The 20,945-nt window shown below is 45.0% G+C and overlaps 1 protein-coding gene across 1 annotated transcript; it reads left to right on the forward strand.

Annotated features, from left to right (window-relative positions):
- The first annotated feature begins 431 nt into the window (after positions 1-431).
- LOC119650185 lies at positions 432-20,152 on the forward strand. Its single transcript, XM_038052741.1, has 4 exons — positions 432-577; positions 11,891-13,185; positions 19,132-19,187; positions 19,248-20,152. Exons 2-4 carry the CDS (start codon positions 11,932-11,934, stop codon positions 19,714-19,716), a joined length of 1,779 nt encoding a protein of 592 aa, XP_037908669.1. The 5' UTR covers positions 432-577; positions 11,891-11,931; the 3' UTR covers positions 19,717-20,152.
- Positions 20,153-20,945: the final 793 nt, after the last annotated feature.

A 20,945-nucleotide genomic window follows, 5' to 3' on the forward strand; every position in this document is an offset into this window, starting at 1 on the left:
GTATTTATTTACTTAAGGCTAGCTTAAATAATAGCTAATTGTATTTAACTCTATAAAACGGGTGACTATTAGATTGTTTGGCCAACCCGATCTTCTCTATAGTCTACTCTATTGTGTATATGATTATAGATATACATCGATCTTCACAATTTTGGTAATATCTTTTCATTAAGAAGAAACTGTGCCCGCAATAAAGGCGACAGAAGCGCGAGTGTGATGAATATAACGCACTTTCATTATCATCGCCGGGTAAACAATAATATAAATAAAAACATGTGGAGCAATTCTCTCCGTTTCTTGCTGAATTTGGTGAAATCGATTGAGAGACAAAGCGCCACTCACTGTCAGCTATTAGGAATCTCGGAATCTCGCCATCAAAGCTAATTCAAGCTTTTGTGCACATCAACATTCATTCAGTCAAATAATCTCGCTTCTAGTGTAAGGCAGAAAGCTTAGTTCGTAATATTTGCCGATTCGTAGAATTCTATTTGTGTCCATCGTGGTGTTCTCTTGTTTGAAGAAAAAAGTTTGATTTGAATCTCTGTTTGTTCTCTAGTGATTGGTAACAAATTGGAAGGTAATATAAGTAAATCGGTAGTGAATATTTGTGTTTACAGGATAAAAACTGAATTGACAATTGATAACGTACTCCAAGAGCGCTTATAGGAGCATTCGGTACACGAATCTGTTGTAGTGCTTTTTATCGCTTTTTATAAAGCCTTATCTATTCGTCAAAAGGTGGCAGTAGGTGTTCTTCCGATTAGCGGGCCAAACTAATAACGTGGAATTTTGTGTAACGGTAATTTGTGGCCCCAGAAATACCACCATGCATACCACCTTATCAGTGCGTTCATCTGAGAGTGTCAATATCTCAAGGTCGATCTTTATACGGAGAGGCATCTTTCAGGGGTATTCGTTGAGCCCCTTTGGTTTTGCATGGCACTGAACCCCCTTTCATGGCTACTGAATGAAGCTAGAGGGCATTGTTTTCCAATAAAGTATGGCCTACGTGCTAAGTGGCGAACTGAAAAATTTGCTGTACTTAAATGACATCAAGTTGTATGCTGGTATCGACGACCAACTTAGATGTCTGTTGCGAATAATAGACATGTTCAGCCGTGATATTCAGATTGAATTTGGATTAGACAAGTGTCGAATCCAAGCCATCCGCAAAGGTCATCACGAACTTCATGCCGGACATTGCATTCGTGACCTCCATATCAAAACTATGACCGAAACAGGCTTCTACAAGTACCTAGGAATTCTGCAAGGAACCCATGTTCGAGTGGTAATCTGAAGGATGCTCTGCTGTCCGAATTCCTTCGACATGTGAAGCTGGTACTGAAATCGCATCTCTTGGAGAAGAATAGGACAAAAGTTTTCAATGCATTCGCTATCCCTTCATTGGCTTATGCATTCGAAATATGTCTGTGGACGAAGACCGATCTGGAAAAAGTCCAGCGGCAGATATCGACTACTATGTTCAAATTCCGAATGCATCATCCAAACTTTGCCTTGGAGCGGATGAACCTACCTCATGACATTGGAGGAAGAGATGTGGTTGACGTTGCGGCATAAGATCATCGCCAAGTCGACTCACTGCGCGTTTATTTTTACAACAAAGAGCAGGCGAGTCCCTTGCATGCGGCTGTCTATAAGGTAGACTGCGGACTGACTCCATTTAACTTGAAAAATGGATCTTTCAATCCTCTGAGTGGGATGAAGTCAGACCAAGTGTGGATCGATGAATGAAGTCGAAGGCCATGCACGGTAAACAAGTGAATTGTCTTTGGCAGCCATTTGTCGATTTGAATTTGTCGAACAGATGGCTGTGTGCTGGGAAACTCTTTGCTGAAACCGAAGGATTCATGTGTGCCATTCAGGATGGTGTGGTCACCACCCGAGCTTATAAAAAGCTCATATTGAAGGCACTGTTGGAGAACGACCAGTGTCTTTTGGCGTTAGAGACATTGGACTGTCTGATTTCTGGCTGCACTGTCATGGCATCGGTACAATACACAACGAGGCATAATGCTGTATGTAAGGGGATCCATCAAAACCTTGCATACAAGCATGGGCTGGTCACGGGAACATGTCCAGTTTACCGATATGAGCCGCAAGCAGTACTTGATAGTTCTGCTTACAGCATGTATTGGGACCAGCAAGTTCCAACTGATCGGCATATTCCACACAACAAGCCTGACGTACAGTTAGTTGACAAGACGGGTCGCACCGCGTATATAATTGACGCAATAGCAACATTGAACGGAAATATTTGGAAAAAAAGGTAAACTATGAGCCACTGGCTCGGGAAATCAAAGACATTTGGCGTCTTGAGCGGGTGGTTGTGGTTCCCATAATATTGTCAGTTACAGGTATTGTACTTAAATCCCTCACGGCTTCCTATGATGTGCTGGGACGCTTACACAGTCTGGTTCAAACCTTGCAGAAGTACACCATTCTGCATACGTGCCCGATGTTGCGGGGACGTACTCGACGGATTCTCCCACTGGCCTACCACCGGCCACCACCACCAGCGCCCCTGTACTTTTTAAGTAGGTAGAATCGTCCCAGCCTAAATGCTTGGCACTTCGTGCTAGTATTAAATAAAATGCGGCATCTGTCAAGATTGTGGCAACTCGAGAAATAATAATAAAAATATTCTAAACTGGCGGTTTCGTCTGGCACCATGGGCAACACCTCCTCCTTCTGTTATTGAAAATTCATGCAAACTTGTTGTTCTTCTCTTCCTCCTGTCCAATGCCGGAGTCTTATTATCCCGTCGACTTTCTTCCTGCTGTGGGAAAAAGAATTACGATTATTTTGAAGAGGAGTCGAAGGCACGTCATTTGGGGTGATTTTTGCCCACGAATCCTATTCATTATAACCTTGTAAGCGACGCACCACGGATTAGTACTGGCCTCAAAACACAACTGCTTGTGGCAATTCCGCTTACTTGCCCGTATGGCTTTTTTCAGGCTACTTCGAAAATCGCGATATTCTTCTCCGTCTGCCGGAGTTTTAGCGTTTCTCTTGTTCTTTGTCAAAACCTTTTCACTCACAGACACGCTGGTCTCAACAGCGAGATTTCCTGATTCCACTAGTAGGTTTGGTGGAAACGCCGTCGCGGCAGTGTCGAGTCGCATGCCTCACTTACCCCCTGACATAGTTGACGCATCTTTTCCAGGGCCGTTTCCTTCGGGTTGTGATTTTCCTTAGGAAAATCGGGTTTTCCACTTCTGTTGCGCAATCGACTGTTGCCTTCTCTGTTTCTGATGTTGAGAAAGATGGCCTGTTGGGAAATTTGGGCGGCTGGCGGAAAAATCATTACTTCATGTACGGATTGAATTCTGCATGTCTAGATTCCCACGTTTTCAGATGGGTCTTTTACCCACACACATTATCTCTTCTATTCCGCTAAGGTTGAATAGTTCACTTCACAGATATCCTTCCGTGATGTAACCTTGGATAGGTTTTTGCACCCGATTGCTACCTCTTGCTTTCAGACTTTCATTTCCACTTGCCACCTTTTCAACCTGGCTGTGGCGCGGCAGGATTCGCAGCATTCGAAATTTATTTCGAATGTTGCGAGTGCGAGCGAATAGATGGCGCGGATCTATCCACTTTGCGTAGCACGCCACGGGAGTGGAAGATCGCAGAAAAGTGTGCCATGAGTTGTTGTCTAAAACGGAGTAGACACAAAAAATTAATCTAATGCAGTAATTATGTTTTTCGTAAATGTCTTTGATTTGTAATATTAAGTTCGAATATATGAATAAATACTGAAGTCTTTTGAATTAAAAATAGGAAAACGGAAGTTGAGTCCGCCGACTAAGATTAGGTCAAATAACATGTATAACTAATTTAATAATAAATGTTAACTTAAATATTATAATAAATATAAGTAATGTTAAATACTTAATTGGTGACCCCGTTATTTAAAAAACGACAAATTATCCGACATCGCCGCCATTGGTGAAGCTCTATTGACGACAAAATTCGTCCGAGCAACACGGCAGAAATAGAACTTCCAAACACCGAGAAATCTATCAAAAACATCAGTAGACCGTACGGCAAGTGATTTTCACGCGTTCGCATCTACAGTTGAGTGTGGAGTGCCGTTGTAAACATCACGAAAACGTGTCGCATCTCCACATCCCGAGTCGGAGCAGAGGCAAGAAAAAACGCGAGAAAACCTTCTCTACACAGTGTACTGCGCGACACACGTCGGACCCTCTCCAGAAGTAGATTTTCACGCGACTTCCCGTACGCACGCCCTCCTGCACAACACCTTTCACGCACCGGACTAGTCATCATTGTCACAACGATCAACAACAGCAGCAAACGGCTGTCCCCGTCGCCGCCACCGCTGCCGTCCACAGTCGCCGCAACCACCACCGCTGCCATCACAGACGCAGCAGCTGTCACCGGTGCTGCCACAGACGCAGCAGCTGCCACCGCTGTCGCTACAGACGCCATCAACGCAGCCCCAGCCACCATCATTGCCGCAGCCACTTCCGCCGCCGGAATCGTCTCCACCATCGCCGCAGAGGTCGAAGCCGCCGCCGTCACTGCAGCCCTCGCCGTCAAGATCAGCGCAGCTGACCGACACCAGCATCACCGCTATCAGGCAGATACCGAAGACCCCGCCACCATCGCTGCAGCAGAAGCCGCCACCACCGCCGCCGCCTTCACATCAACGCCGTCTTCACCAAAGAGGCCGCAGCAGCGAAGCATTATTGTAATTTATTATTGTTCAATACATTAGAAGTTTTAAAAAAAAATAGTAATAAAAGATTGAAATCGCTGCAAGAGACGGCGAAGAGGTGTTTAGCATCGCGAGTTCACCATTTTCATTGGTGGTGTTTTCGGTCTGCGCTGGAGAGCGTCCGCTTCCCTCATCATTTTTTTTTTTTTTTTCTCGTTTCGTGCGTGCATTTGTGGGTGCGGCCTGCCGTGTCGGTGTAAAGTTCAACGCGTTTCAGTATAAACTCACCGCGTTTACATCTCAATCTCGTACTTCTCTGTAAGAAAAATGTCTTTTGACAATAAAGACTCGGCAGGCCCATCGGACCCGCAAGTGACCGCCCTCGCCGTACGCGTTCCTCCGTTTTGGCGGCGGAACCCCGAGCTGTGGTTCGTGCATTTGGAAGCACAATTCCAAATGTCCGGCATCACATCGGACGCGACCCGCTTCAACTACGCGGTGGTCGGCCTGGACGAAGAGTCCATACTTCTGGTGTCCGACGTGGTGAAGTCGACATCGTACGTGCAGCTCAAGAGCGAGTTGATCAGGCGCCTGTCGGCAAGCGAGTCGGCAAAATTAGACCACTTGCTGGCGGGTTTAACATTGGGTGATCGAACTCCCAGCCAATTGCTTCGTGAAATGAGGCAATTGGGTGGGAGCAAGATCGGCGACGACCTCATCAAGTCGCTCTGGCTGCGTCGGCTCCCGGAGGTCACCCAGGCGATCCTCGCTTGCGTCTCCGGTTCCTTGGAGGAACTGGCAGCGACGGCCGACCAGGTCCAGGAGGTGTACGTACGCCCAACCTTGGCGGCCGTTCAACCACCGTCGGATGAGGTGGGTGAATTGAGGCGCGAGATTGCTGCTTTAACAGCCAGTATGGCCGAGATGCGGGCGACGTTGGACGCTCAGCGTTCGGGCGCCAGATCGCGAGCACGCTCACGGTCTGCCACCCGAAAAGGGCGATCAGGTAGCAGGTCGTCAAGACAGTCCACGGACCAAGGGATTTGCTGGTACCACCGCAGATTCGGGGATAAAGCGACAAGATGTACGCTACCGTGTAGATTCTCTCCTACCACAAAAAACTAGGTCCGCGGGGGGTCTTGGCGGCGGCCACCCAGAACGCAGCGCCACGTCGCCTAACTATTTTCGACCCCCTCAGCGGGCGCAGCTACCTCATCGATACTGGTGCGGAGGTTTCGGTTCTTCCCGTACCTCGGCAACATCAACTTTTCCCTCAACCGCTCAAACTTGCGGCAGCAAATTCCTCCCGCATAAACACGTACGGGTATAGGCAAGTGGACGTGAGTCTTGGCTTGCGTAGGACGTTTTCGTGGCGTTTCATCCTGGCGGATGTCAGCTTCCCCATACTAGGCGCAGACTTCCTGTGTCACTATGGATTGCTGGTGGACTTGCAAAACAAGTCTCTTATAGATTCCACGACCAACCTTAATTCGTCGGGACATATGGTATCTCACCCAGGCAATAATCTTTCCGTTCTTTTAGAAGACATTACCGACTCTCGTGTTCGGGCACTTCTCCAAAAGTTCAGCCAGATTACTACCAACTGTGGTCTCTCCAAACCAGTGAAGCACAATGTGCAGCACCACATTATCACTACTGGTTCCCCGATCTTCTCGAAGGTGCGTCCTCTACCATCTCAGAAACTGGCAATTGCACGGAAAGAGTTTGAACAACTCGTTCAACAGGGTATCTGCAGGCCCTCAAACAGCTGTTGGTCTTCCCCACTGCATATGGTCCCTAAGCCAAACGGCGAATGGCGCCCATGTGGGGATTACAGAAGGCTAAATGCACAGACTGTTCCTGACCGATATCCAATTCCACTCATCCACGACTTTGCGCATCACCTCGCGAATTGCCGCATCTTTTCGACCTTGGACTTAACCAAGGCTTATCACCAAATCCCAGTAGCTCCTGAAGACATTCCAAAGACGGCAATATGCACACCCTTTGGACTCTTCGAGTTCACCCGGATGACTTTCGGATTGTGCAATGCGGCGCAAACCTTTCAAAGGTTCATTCACTCAGCCCTGCGAAACCTCGAATTCTGTTTCGTATATTTGGATGATGTTTTGGTCGCTTCTTCCACTGAGTCTGAGCACTTAGCCCATCTCGAGTGCATTTTTCAACGTCTCCTTGAGGCCGGTTTAGTCCTAAACGTTGAGAAATGCAAATTCCTTCAACAACAGGTGAGATTCCTCGGCCATTTCATTTCCCCTGAAGGAATACAGCCCGACCCAGACAAGGTGCAAGCGATAACAAGCTTCCCGCGTCCAAAGACAGTGAGGGAGTTGAGGAGGTTCTTGGGCATGCTAAACTTCTACCGTCGTTTCCTGCCCAAGGCCGCCCATCTCCAGTCCATTTTGAACGCGTACTTGTCTGGCCCCAAAACTAAGGACACACGAGAGATCGTGTGGTCTGAAGAGGCTATCTGCGCGTTTGACAAATCCCGTCAACAACTGGCCGAAGCTACACTCTTGGCATTTCCTTTGCAAGATGCACCCCTAGCCGTTTTTGTTGATGCCTCTGACATCGCAGTAGGTGCTGCCCTTCACCAAAAGGTGGACCAAGTTTGGCAGCCGTTGAGCTTCTTCTCGAAGCAGTTGAATCCCGCTCAACGGAACTACAGCACCTACGATCGCGAACTGCTCGCCGCATACCTGTCCATCAAACACTTCCGTTTCTCCCTAGAAGGCCGGCCGTTCACAGTGTTCACGGACCATAAGCCTCTCACGTTCGCTTTGAAACAGAAGCCCGACAAAGCGTCCCCTCGTCAGCTTCGACACCTGAGCTTCATAAGTCAGTTCACGTCAGACATCCAGCACGTGTCCGGGAAGGACAACATTGTTGCTGACGCTTTGTCTCGTGTCTCCGAAGTTAACATCCCCGCCTCACTCGATTTCTCGGCTATTGCCAAGACGCAAGTGGATGACGCAGCACTTCAGAGCCTCAAGTCCAACCCCAAATACAAATTTCGGGAGTTGCCCATCTTCGGCTCAAACCTCTCGCTCTGCTGCGAAGACTCGGAAAAGGGACCTCGGCCATACATTCCGGCCACATTTCGCAAGGAAGTGTTCCACGCAGTTCACGACTTGGCCGTCCTGGACGCAAGTCTTGCCTCTCGTCCTACTCGGCCTTCGTACAACCCGCCGAGAGGAATTTGCTGCCAGCCCCGCGGAGCTGGTTTACGGGGAGAACTCAAGACTCCCAAGCGATCCGGTCTTCGACAAGAGATCGGGTCTCACGGAGTCGGGGTTGGTGCGTCTGCTGAGGGACAATCTCCGACGCATCAAGGCGCCACCACCCACTCGACACACGCACGTGCTGATCAGGACGGATGCCGTCCGGAAGCCGCTGCAGCCTCCATATCAGGGCCCGTACCGCGTTCTCGAGCGGGGAGAACATTTCTTCCAGCTCGAGATCGGTGGTCACAAAAAGGCGGTCTCTTTGTCCAGGCTGAAACCCGCGTGCGCCCCGAAGCAACGTCGTGTCCGCTTTGTGGATTAACGGCGAACGAAGTTCGGGGATCAGTCGCCGAAACCCCTAGGTTTCATCTGGGGGCGGAGTGATGTGGCGCGGCAGGATTCGCAGCATTCGAAATTTATTTCGAATGTTGCGAGTGCGAGCGAATAGATGGCGCGGATCTATCCACTTTGCGTAGCACGCCACGGGAGTGGAAGATCGCAGAAAAGTGTGCCATGAGTTGTTGTCTAAAACGGAGTAGACACAAAAAATTAATCTAATGCAGTAATTATGTTTTTCGTAAATGTCTTTGATTTGTAATATTAAGTTCGAATATATGAATAAATACTGAAGTCTTTTGAATTAAAAATAGGAAAACGGAAGTTGAGTCCGCCGACTAAGATTAGGTCAAATAACATGTATAACTAATTTAATAATAAATGTTAACTTAAATATTATAATAAATATAAGTAATGTTAAATACTTAATGGCTACGAAAACTATCCGTGGTCGGGTCGCTGGATTTGTTTAGCTTCGCCTAATACGATTCACATTATCGCCCAGGTTTGTCAATTACAGATCGGCTTTGACTTCGCCAAGGATAACAGCGTAAGACATATCTTCTTTCTTGGAAATAATGATTATTTCCGGACCAATTTTCTTTTCTTCTTTGTACCGCTTTTTGCTGCAAATCTTGGTCCATTGCTTGGGTTAATGAGTTGCAGATTCTTCCCCTTTTGTCAAAGTTCCGGGGAAGAACTACTTGGAGCATTAGTCGGCTCAGTTTTTGTCGGCGAAGAGGAGTTTTTCTTCTTGGCCACTTGATGAATATCAAGGGGTTCACTTATTCCGTGCCTACTCCATTTGCTCGCGTTCCCACCTACCTTATGTTGAGGAGCATTCGATTTCAAAGTAGCCAAGTTTCTCACTATTGAGGGACTGCGGTCGCTAGACAACGGCAGGGGGTTCCACATACCCACTGCCAAAAACCACCGGTACTGAGTTCCCGAAGTCCTGCAAAGTAAAACCTCTTTTCCAGACTTCCATATTTAGTTCTATTTCTGAATATCCTTCTCATACCCAACTTTCATCCACGGGTAGGCGTTTGCTTCGACCTACCTTGTCTGACATACTCATGCGCGTACATCTGCTAATGCGTACATGTGCATGCCGAGCGTTCCCTTAGCCGCACGAAGCGACCCGCCTGATGGGAGGTTCGCCAAATCCAGACAGGTGGCTAGAGAATGTAGTCAGGTTGCCACAAAGGATAGTGAGGAATATCAAAATGTCAGTGATAAAAGCATTTATGTAGGAGACAAAGAGGAAAGCCAATTAAAAATTCTAGTAGAACAAAGGATCTACTGATAGAATTAGAGCAAACAATGAAGGTACCCCCAGGCCTCGGGCTTCGGTAAGAGTGCCAGTAAATTTGAAGTTATTTTGTCAGCAGTGGTGTCTACATAGGAAATGTTATATTATTCAGTAGAACCGGAAGGCTAAGTATTCCAATTATTAATAGCTCACAGAATGAATTTGCATTGGACAAGGTTCTGTTGAAAGCTGAACCACTATCTTGTATATACCTTCGATGAGGAGGAGGGTATTGATGTTCTTGTTATAGACACCGTCACACGGGACATCTAACGTCCAGCGTCTTACACACTGCTTTATGCAGATGATATTTTCCTAGCATCTAATAGCAAAAATGATCTCGAGCAACTTGTCCAAAAATGGAATGATCGCTTCATGCAACACGGTCTCAGATTGAACTGAATTTTCGACGACCGATCCTCATGAAACAGGCACAATCACTGTCAGCGGCAGTGATCTGCCCAGAACTGAGCGATTTAAATACCTCGGATCAACGCTATCAGCCAATAGAGAACTGCGTTATGAAATTGCTTCACGCATTAACGCAACCTGGGTGAAGTGGCGTTCCACAGCTGATGTTCTTTGTGATCGACGTATCAACGAACGTCTCAAATTTCAAATTTACCGCAATGTCGTTCGTCCTGTCGCCCTCTATGGTTCTGAGTGTTGGCCGACTTAAAAGACAATGAACGGCGTTGGACTAGTGGCATGACACGTTTAGATCACATCCGAAATGAGGATATCCGCGATTGATATGGAGTTGCACCGATCGTGGAAAAATTGCGAGAGAGGTGTCACGCAATCCCCCGTTGGGGAGTTCCTTCCCCACGTACTCGAGGAGGGCGATCAGACCCGAGTCTGCAAGGGACTCATCTGAAGTGGCTCTGCCACGAAGCCTCACCGGAGGTTATCTGGTACCATGGGAACCGGGATGACCCTCTGAGAGCATATGCTCCCGGAGAATTCCTGGAGGATGCGTTCTCGGCCCGGTTATTTGCGGTTGACCCCCTAGTGGGAGTTTCATGGTGGTTGTGGTTATGCCTACATCGCGGGCAGAGCTCCTCGGAGCTCGAGCGTGAAGTTGCGCTGTACAACTCGGGTGCCGTACTCCTTAGTTGCGGCAGAGATGCTAGATAGGCCTCGCATCCACTGGTATGAATGCTGAGCCTGCACTCATTATAAACCAGGACCGCTGTGCTTGCATGGCGGGGCTCTGATTGTGGCCCCAAAATCAATCCGTGTCCGAAGAGGGCCGTGGGATTATGCCTTCACGGCAAGTACTCACGTTAAACCCCGCAGGAATTTCATGCCACGCAATCCGTGCTAACGTGAATTCAGTTGCCAAGATTGGTTTGAACATCGAAGTCGACGGTAAACATCCAAAAGGCAGGCCGAAACAACGGTGGCTTGATACGCTAGATGGGGATTTAAGAGCCTCGAAATTGCACCCAGATCATGCATTCGATAGAGCCAAATGGCGAAACCGGACAAAGGCTGAAGAAAAAGAGGAAGAGGAGGAGAGTATTGAAGTAAACGACCCGGCAGTCGACCTAGGTAAACTCTTGGCAGCCAATAATAAGACTGAATAACTAATTGAGGAAGGAGTTGGATGTAGGGAATCAGTTGAATTAAGGTATGTGCAACTAAATGAGAGAGACCACGGAATTCATCATTATTTATCTTCCGAAAAAACCCGGGCCAGATGTTGACAAAAAATGGAAAGTTGTGATTGATTTTCGTAAGCTGATTGAAAAACCATTTCCAGAGATTAATAACCTAAGTCCTTACAGATCAGGAGTAAGTGGTATATCTAGAACATATTTGTTCGGGGGTAGACGCGACTGGTAGCTAGCGTTCGAAATTTCCCAAGACCCATGACAGCTAATTACTACCGAAAGTTCATTCTACAATTCTCAAAGATAGCCCTACCACTCGCAAATCTACTTCGCTAAAATGTTAAGTGCGCATAGACGGAATAATTAATACCACTTCTCATCCTGGGTTATCCGGACTTTTCAACTCCTTTTAGTTGATGTTAGCGGCGAAACGATAGGTCTGGTTCTGGTTCTTCTCCTACTAAAAAGAGAGAACTAGTTGCAGGAAAGCTCTTTCTCAGATATATTAATTATTAAAACATTCCGAAGACCCGGAAATCTGTGTACATTGAAATATAAAATGTCCATATGTTGTTTGCTTCTTTTAACGAAATTCACAGTATCAATAATTCAGCCGTTCCAATACTAAATTAAGCCTGCGTTCCTCATAATAATAAATTTTCATGTTCTTTTCCAGATCACAGTCAAACCGTTGTAAATGCTGGAAAGTGGATCGTCATGGCTTCTAACTCACATCCCAGTTCCATTCTACAATTGGACGACAATTGCCTGTACGCTATAATGTCCTACCTGAGTTTACCTGACAAACTGAATTTGGCGTTTTCTGATTCCCGATTTGAAGACTGTATAAAGCGTTTCCTTAGAAAGGACATTTTCCGGATATCTGAAATTAGAACCAATTTCAAAGAAACCCAAATTGAAGCCATTTTCCGAGAATATGGACACACGATTAAGCGACTATACCTGGACATTACCAATCAAAAGGACATAATTTATCATCAACTGGCCACTGTCCATTGTAGTGATTTAGAGGAATTATATTGTAACTGTTCCAGACAATCGAATGTAGCTGGTTGCTCCCAACTTATAACAAATTCGAGCACACTTAAAAGATTTAAACTGCTCTCCTGGGACTTTGATGAAAATATCCAGTTTGACGAAATTTCATTGGAGTTATCCAAACTACCCAACCTGACGAGTTTAACTTTAGATCACTCAAATATAACAGGAAAGCACCTCCTAGTTTTGACGAAATTGAAAGATTTAAGCCTAAGAAGCTGCTGGGATTTGGACCCTGGCCATTTCATGGAAATATGCAAATCAAACAAATTACGCAAATTAGATATCGTAGGATGCAGAAAGCTGAATACCGTGGCATTTGAAACCCTCGTGGAAACCCAGATTGATCTTGAACAGATATCAGTCGGCAACAATTACGAGGCTTCAAATTTTGAAATTGTCGCGCTACTAAAAAACCTCAGAAAATTTTCTGTGAGTTTGTCCAATTTTGAAGATGTTGTACGCTATCTGGCCGCTTTAAGCGAACATAAAGGTGGATCACTGGAATATCTTTTCGCTGATGACCTGTATCAGATTCGAGGTTTTTATTTCGGTTACGCGCCAGTGGAAGAACGATTTAGTGAACCAATTAAGCGAGACATTCTGAAGTTTAGAAAATTGAAAATGCTGCATTTACCATGTAACACGTTCGTAGATGACGATTTTTTAGAAAAGTTGCCAAAATGTTGTCCTGAATTGGAAATCCTTGAAAATAATTGTCCTCCCATGATAACTGAGCGTGGAGTTATGCAATTATTGGGAGAATCGAAGTACTTGGCACATATCGATTTTACTGGAGGCGTCTTGGACTTTAGACTGTATGAAAATATTTATCGAATTATCAAAGACAGGAATACCGTTCCGCTGAAGTTACACACGGGCTATACGGAGCAAATAGAATTGTTTTTGGATGTAAGTAGTATTTTATGATAAATTTATTTTCGGAGTAGCTGTTTGAAAAATTGTGGTGGGGAAAAAAGGTTGAAAACTTTATGTTCAACCAATGCTTTTACTGGCTTTCAGATGAGGAGTGTAGTGGTGCTGAGGCTCTGGAACAACCTTTTGACACCTAGGCAGCAGAGCAGAAAAAGAGATAGAGATAGATAATGAATTCATTTTGTTCACTCTGGCCGGGCGGGTGATCATCGACATCACGGGGTATCCCCTGATATGGTGGCTCTTGTCGGAGAGTGGAGAATGTCTAATGATATCACGCTCTCAGATTACAGGCACATTGATTTCGTCATCGGTATGGATCTACGTCCAACCGCGTCATTTCGGAATCCGATCTCGACAGCCATATACAGCCACCAGCCAAGGGACTGAACATTTTCTCATGCAAAGGAGTGTCAGTTGAGCGAGTATAATGGGTACTTAACTCCTTCAATATAGACAAATTTGCATGCACAGATGGCATCATTCTTATTCTTTTAGTAGAGGGAATCAATGCCCTACGTCCGCGTCTTATTTTTATTCCGCCTTTGACCCTTTAAGAAACGAGGTGTACTTGTATCGGTCAGTTGCGTCCTTTTGCTCGGTCATAGGCTTTATTTGGATGAAGTTGCGAGGCTCTGAAATCACCACCTCCGTGTCAAGCTATCGTTGCTTACGTTGCCCTTTTAGCAAAAGAGTTCTCGTCAGCACGAACTACATGCTCATACCATCGAAGATGCCTCTCTCGCAATTTTTTCACGATCAACGCAACCTTATATCAACTCCGCCATGCCATTAACATAGTATGCTGGTCCCAAGCCCAGGTAAAGGAAGAGGGTTTGAGGCAACGTACTTTGTACTATCCTCAGTAAAACAAAAGTAAACTGCTGAGATCAGGAAACGAGATAAATAGAGTATAATTGGAGTTATTCCACTATGCGAAATCTTACCTGATCTCTTTTTGTGACAAGTCTACTGACAGGCCGACCAGGAAAATGCATACAATGCCGTTGAAAACAACATGATCGGATTGAGTCACAAGCCTCGGAGAAATGCTAGGGCGTTCACCTCAGTCGACGGCAGGACGGGCCCCGGTCCTGTCGAGAAATGGGCAAGGGTTCTTGACGCATGGACGGTGTCAGGACGTAAGCAAGTTAGTCCGAACAAAACAAATACGTGTCTGCACGCCAAATGTTGGCACCTTAACTGGAAAGACCGAAGAAATCGCTAGAGCCCTTCGAAAAAGAAGCATTGATATTTGCGCTCTGCAAGAAATCCGATGGTTGGCTACCAAAACTGCGACATTGAACACGAACGCGGTAAAATGGCTATAAACTTCTCTATTTTGGTAGCCCACACACTCAATGTGATGTTGGCATTACCATCTCAGGGGGTTTCCGTGATGCCATTAAAAAAGTCGAACAATTTGATGATCGAATGATGAAACTCATCATTATATCAGCTGATTGCACTATTCACTTCTCCACCGCGTGTGCACCAGGTCGACCTGATGCCGAGAAAAATGCCTTCTGACAACTTCTCGATGAAAAGACTTGTCACGTGCCTGCTAGCGACTATATCATCATTGCCGGCTACTTTAATGTTCATGTTAGTGAAAAGGCAGACGGTAATAGGTGCCATGGGGGAAATGGGTTCGGAACGCGCAATGAGGGTGGCATACGTTCGATTTTGCGGACACCCATGACCTTGTACTTATGAATACATGGTTCATCAAACGATTGTCTCATCTTCCTACATTTGATAGTGGGAACAGTAAATCGACTATATTCTCATAAGACGCCGACATTTTACCACTGTCACTAATTGCAAATCCATTCCCTATGAGACCATCGCACCTCAATATAGGCCATTGTTGGCCGTCCTGCGAATTAAGCCACTGATAAAGCGTGAGGAATGCACTGGCCCGCGGCGCATTAAATGGTGGCGATTTGATGAGAAGAAAGAAGAAATGATCTCATTTACGCGATTACCAACCATTACGAATGTGGAAGAATCGTGGTCGAGCCGGGTAAGAGGTCCATCAACTGAGATACTTGGCTTTGGAATGGAGATGTTGAAATGAAGGTCCGTGAAAAGAAATGCCTCTACCACAAATTCCTCAACGATAAAACACCGGCCAGGTGGCAAATTTATAAGAATCCCAACCGGGAAGCACAGAAAGCGGTCGCTGTCAGCCGAGCGGAGCATTACAAAAATATTTATGATAAACTGGGCACTCGGGATTGCGAGAAAGATCTGTATCGACTTGCCAAAAGCCGTAACGAATGTACACAGGATATCGAACACTTCTGATGCGTTAATGACAAGAACGGTACTTTGCTTACCAACCGTCGAGCCGCAACGGATATATGGCGAGAATACTTCAAGCAGATTTCAACTGAAGAATTTGCTCATCCCCCACTTCCACAGCGCAACTGGAAGACGGGGCGGCAACCCTGACGGCTAAACCAAAACCAAGTGGCCGAGGAGAACCTCCATAGTGGTGGCACCGGGAGACACTGTACTCACTTTGGCTTGCCGGCCGTGATGCAATAGGCGAATGCTCCAAAGGCCTAAGCAGGGCACGGGGACTCATCTGAAGTATGAATGCTAAGCCATGCACTTGGTATAGACTGTTGTTGCTTGTCTCAGCGGGGCTCTGATTGTGGTCACAAAATCAATTCGTGTCTTAAGAAGACCGTGGGATTAAGTCACAAGACGGGTGCTCACGTAAAACCCTCAAGGACTTAACTGTTAGCGCAACTGAAGTTGAGGAGGCAATAGAACGAATGAAATCGGGGAAAGCCACAGGACCTGACGACTTCGCATTTGTCCTCTGGAAAGCGAAGAGCTGGGACCCAACACTGTGGCGTCTTGCGGTAATAGAGACGGGGATGTTGCGTGGCATGTTCACATGTCACATCCGAAATGAGGATATCCGCGACCGTTATGGGGTTGCACCGATAGTGAAAAAATTGCGAGAAAGGCGTCTTCGATGGTATGGTCACGCAATTCGCACTAACGAAAATTCAGTTGCTAAGATTGGTCTGAACATCGAAGTCGATGGTAAACGACCAAAAGGCATGCCGAGACAACGGTGGCTTGATACGCTGGATGGGGATTTAAAAGGCTTGAAATTGCATCCAGATCAGGCATTTGATAAAGCCAAATGGTGAAACGCATCACGACGAGACGACTCCGCCTGCGAACGGGACAAAGGCTGAAGAAAAAGAAGAATGCAACCTCAGATCGATTGCGGATGTTCTCATATCGGATATGATCATGATATGTTACGCCATTTGAATCGATGCAATATCTTTGTCTCCATTATTTTATAGTCGACAGGTACTCAGAACCAGGAGTGTCCTGCCAAACTCCGGATCGCGGTAGAGCGATTTTATCTAGCGCACTAGGTGTTGTCACAGGGAATAACAGATGAGCTTATTTGGTACACGGTCAAAGCCTTCACGACATCTAGAGATGCACAGAGGTCTATGCTTCTCACAGCAATTCTCCATGAGTAACCGTGCAACGTGTGTTACATCTGCAGTTCTTGAATAACCAAGCTTGGTTCACGATTATTTGAGCAATGCCGCGAATATGGTTGTCAAGAATGCGTTCAAAAATCTGCATGCCAAGGAACAGCAACTACTATTAGCTGGTAATTCGAATATTTTGTTGAACTGCCTTTCATTTCCCTTTTTGGAGCGGTCATGCTTTTTTGCCAGTCAGACGATATTTCATCCACCTCAAAAACCTGATTAAAAAACTCAGTCAGGAAAGGCCCGTAGAGAGAAAATCTGAGCCCGGGTGATGTTAGTCGGGGGTAAAAATTACGCGGCCGAGCCCGGGAAGAATACCCCCTTTCCACCCCTCTCCCGTGAGGCGTCGGTCCCCGTCAGGCAGATCGGTGGCAGATCACCATCTGGTCGCTTACGTTGCCTTGCGTGATTCGCTCGCCACGCCTTCTCGCAGGATTGGGGAGTTGCGACTCCGAATTTGAACATCGACCTGTTGTATGAACGACAGTGGGAGAGCTATCTTGCGGATCGGACAGTAGATACCCTGAATAACCAGGTTGTAAATATCAATGAACATTTTAAAGGCATTTTCTCGGATTCTGTGCCAGCCGCTTGCCACGTCCCAAGGGGGCGTCATAGAATCTGGCTGACTGCTGCAGGTGATGGCGAGTGCCACGCGCTCGAACTCTGATACCGTGCAAAATCCCAAGAAGTTCATCGTAGTTTGCGCTATGATAAAAGGGGATTTATTATTGTGCTGGTCATGGAAGGTGCCGAAGACGACGCATCACGAAAAAACTTGCATGTGGTCGTAAATCGTTCGATGGTCCTGTGAAGGATGTGAACGATCGGCTCTCATTTATGACTATGCGCAACAACCGCGAACATTCGGGAGAAATTCCACCTTTTGCTAGCGAAATTGTTAGTTGGTGTAACATACAGATACAGACTACAGCTCCAAGCAGAAGATAAATCATTTCGTCTATGAAGGACGACGAAACAGAGTAAAGCCGGGGGCTTTACGCTGCTCCTGCAGTTTCCGCAGAGTTACTACTTCCACTTCCTGGAAATTTGAATCTTTTCCCATAGAAGGAAGATTCCGAAAAAGAGTAACGTTCTTGGGTGGAACGCGTTCTTGAACAACTCGAAAACTTGATCAACAAAGAGTAGGTTGGTTTTTGCTCTAGATCCATCATTCTCTGACAAATTAACACCCTACGGTGTTTAGAGTTTCACCTGTTTCGTGGTAAAAAAACTGTTGCACCGGGGTAAAATCTTAGAGGAATTGGAAATCCAATGCGAAGTCCGCCAGGATTGGATCTCGCCTCCGATGGCTTTGACCTTTTTCATGTTTCCTTGCCCACAGAACGTGGAAACCATCAACGAGCCATGAGATTTTCTTAATTACCTTGTTACCATAGTCGCTGATGATATCTGCTTGGTCTTCCATTGAGTCACGAAACTGACTCTGGATTTGGAGAAGAAAGCAAGTAGAGTTAGACTGAAAGTTCACATCAACAAACTGAGGTTCTCACTCTGATTGGCTATCTTACCCTTCCTGTCATCAAAAGTGTTGATTCAATTGCGTATCTAGCAAGGGTTGTTTCTCCTGACGACGATAGCGAACTGGATGTCGCTCAATGCATTTACATTAACATTGTTGCTTTACCTAAAATCTGCAGTCATCTGAACACCGACATCAAATTGAGATTGTTCTGTGCTAATGTGCTTTCTGTGTTATTATATGGGGGTAATAGATGGAGAGTAACCACCACTGTCACTCAAAAGTTCCAAGCCTTCGTCAATACTTGTCTGCGACGTGTTAATTTCCAATGAAGAACTTTGTCGGCATATAGATCAGTTACCTGTGGCATGTTAATCACAAGTGCGAATCCACTACCTAAGTTGTCAAAAGATTGGGCCGTCCCAAGAACACATGGTGCAGGACAATGGAGGAGGAGTGTAAGAGATTCGGGAGGTCCTGGAAGGAGCAGAAGCGTATTTCGGCAGCTCTTGAACGATGGGCATAGACGTGGTTGGTGCGCTGTGCCCCATTAAGAGATGAATGACAACCATGTATATATTTATGAAAAGCTGAGGATTAAGAAATTTAGGGTTACTTTCTGCGGGGAGTATGTGGTTATAAAATAATTAATTTGCGGAATAGGTAGTCAGATCAATGTTATCCTATAAAACAAAAAGGTGAGGGTGGATCAAAATAATGAGGGAATCTTCTGGACAGGGCGGAAGGAACAATTACCTACCATTCGGAAATACCTTCCGTTAGGTGGAGACGGAAAGAAAACTACGCTTTCTCAATGTTCCTGAATATTATCAATTTTTCAAACAACTCTTGAAATACTTTGTAAATGTTTTCATGGCAAAATTCATGTGTATTTTTTAGAGTATGGAGTATAAGGAAAGAAAACAATATGTCGAAGTAGCATCAGAAAGTATCAGGTAAGTAATAACTCATTTTTTCGATACATAATATCAGTGTAAAAACTTCAAATCTTAAAGATCCATTGCAGATTCCACACAAAAGAAAAAACGCCTCAGGACTACAGCCGCCAACAAATGCCCAAATCTAATTCAAACGGAAAACTCATCACTTTCTACTTCTCAGGAAATTTCATTTCTAGAGTTTCCAGATAACGTCTCTGAGCTAATCGTGTCCTATCTAGCTCCTGTCGATAAGTTGAAAATGTTGTTAATAGATAATCGGTACCAGGCCTTGGTGACCAACAGTTTACGTGAAGCTCAAATCGATTTAAATGAATTTTGTCGGTTCTTTACGTTTGCTGAAACACGACGAATCCTTTCTATATACTCACGGTATTTAGATAAAATGTATTTTATATATAAAGATGGAAAGAAACCATTTGTATACTTGGCCTTAATGGAATCATACAAAAAAGATTTTATTCAAGTTGATGTCGATTCAGATCCTGAGAATTTTATGGAGGATAACATTTTCTTGTTTGACTAGATGTTCTTAAATGAATCATGCATTATGTTTGTAAATCAAATTTTCTTTTAATATGTGTGAGTCTGTGATAGTTAGGAAATGATTTTTGAAAATTTTATTAAATTTAAAGTTATGACAATCCACAGATTGCAATTACAGAAGTATTGGGTAAGGTAAGCTTTGGAGAATGCTAAATTTAAATAAATGTATGTGGTAAGAATATAAACAACATACATACATACATAACACTTAGCCCCTAAACGTTTTTGGTTGGTAACTTTAACTCGTAAAGCTGGGTCTTTTTGGTCCTGATGTTTATAAAAGTTTTAAAAATGCTGCAATAAATCTGAAAAAATCACGAAAGTTCTCAAGACTTCTAATTTAAGGAATCGCAGGCGATATCATAATTTTTTTTTTGTTTTACATTTTTGTTCAACAATTAAATGAAGTAACTCAGTTAAAATTCTCTTTCTTTTTATTTAAATTGTTGTATTTGAATTATAGCTATAATGATATCATAATTGAACCAAGACTTTTGAAGGGGAAGAGTGTTGCTTTCATGAGTTCCAGGCTGTGTCGCGGACTCTTCGATAAGGCAAGGTTTTTCAAAAATTCTCGCATGTCTAAACTGTCATTTTCTTTCCGGACATTGTGCAATATACACGAATTACGCCGGCTTGATCAACCATTCCCAAAAACGCATCGGCCATCGAATACACGTGTAGTTCGAGCATAGTTGATCAAAGACATTTTGTTTCATTGTAGAAAGCAATCATCTCCAGTCGCCGTCTGCGCATTGTTTTTCTGTGTTGTGCTTCGAGGACAACATCAGAGATGAAAGCAAAGAAAGAAAAATATTACCCCCATCATTTCCGAAATGAGCATCCTTCCTGCCAATCCATCATTTCCTTCTCAAACCGCAAGGAATGTATCCCTTTCCAGAAGTCCACATTCAACCAGACGCACTGATTTTCTTATTGCAGAAATACCTTTCATTGCCCAGCTCCAGCGTCATGAAAGGTAGCTTAGTTGTATTCACACACCGACTAGCGTTGACTTACATTAGGTGATTAATTAACAAAATCGTCTCCTTTGGAAGGTAATAATGTTCCGAATGTTAACTTATATCATAAGAAGCTCCGCAAAAAGTCTTGTGTTCGTTATAGGGTAGCCCACTTCATACCCACGCTCTTTTTTTTCTGGAGATGGAAATATCCAAAAGACACTCGCATATATGTTGCCAGTGTGTG

The sequence above is a fragment of the Hermetia illucens genome, chromosome 2 (assembly GCF_905115235.1).
Source record: "Hermetia illucens chromosome 2, iHerIll2.2.curated.20191125, whole genome shotgun sequence".
NCBI classification, from domain to species: Eukaryota; Metazoa; Arthropoda; class Insecta; order Diptera; family Stratiomyidae; genus Hermetia; species Hermetia illucens.

Excerpts from the sequence above, each read along its gene's own strand:
- LOC119650185 (XM_038052741.1), top strand. The coding sequence starts at position 11,932 with ATGGCTTCTAACTCACATCCCAGTTCCATTCTACAATTGGACGACAAT. Across the intron at positions 13,186-19,131 it reads AAATAGAATTGTTTTTGGAT|AGTATGGAGTATAAGGAAAG; the intron begins GTAAGTAGTATT and ends TGTATTTTTTAG. Across the intron at positions 19,188-19,247 it reads GTAGCATCAGAAAGTATCAG|ATCCATTGCAGATTCCACAC; the intron begins GTAAGTAATAAC and ends CAAATCTTAAAG.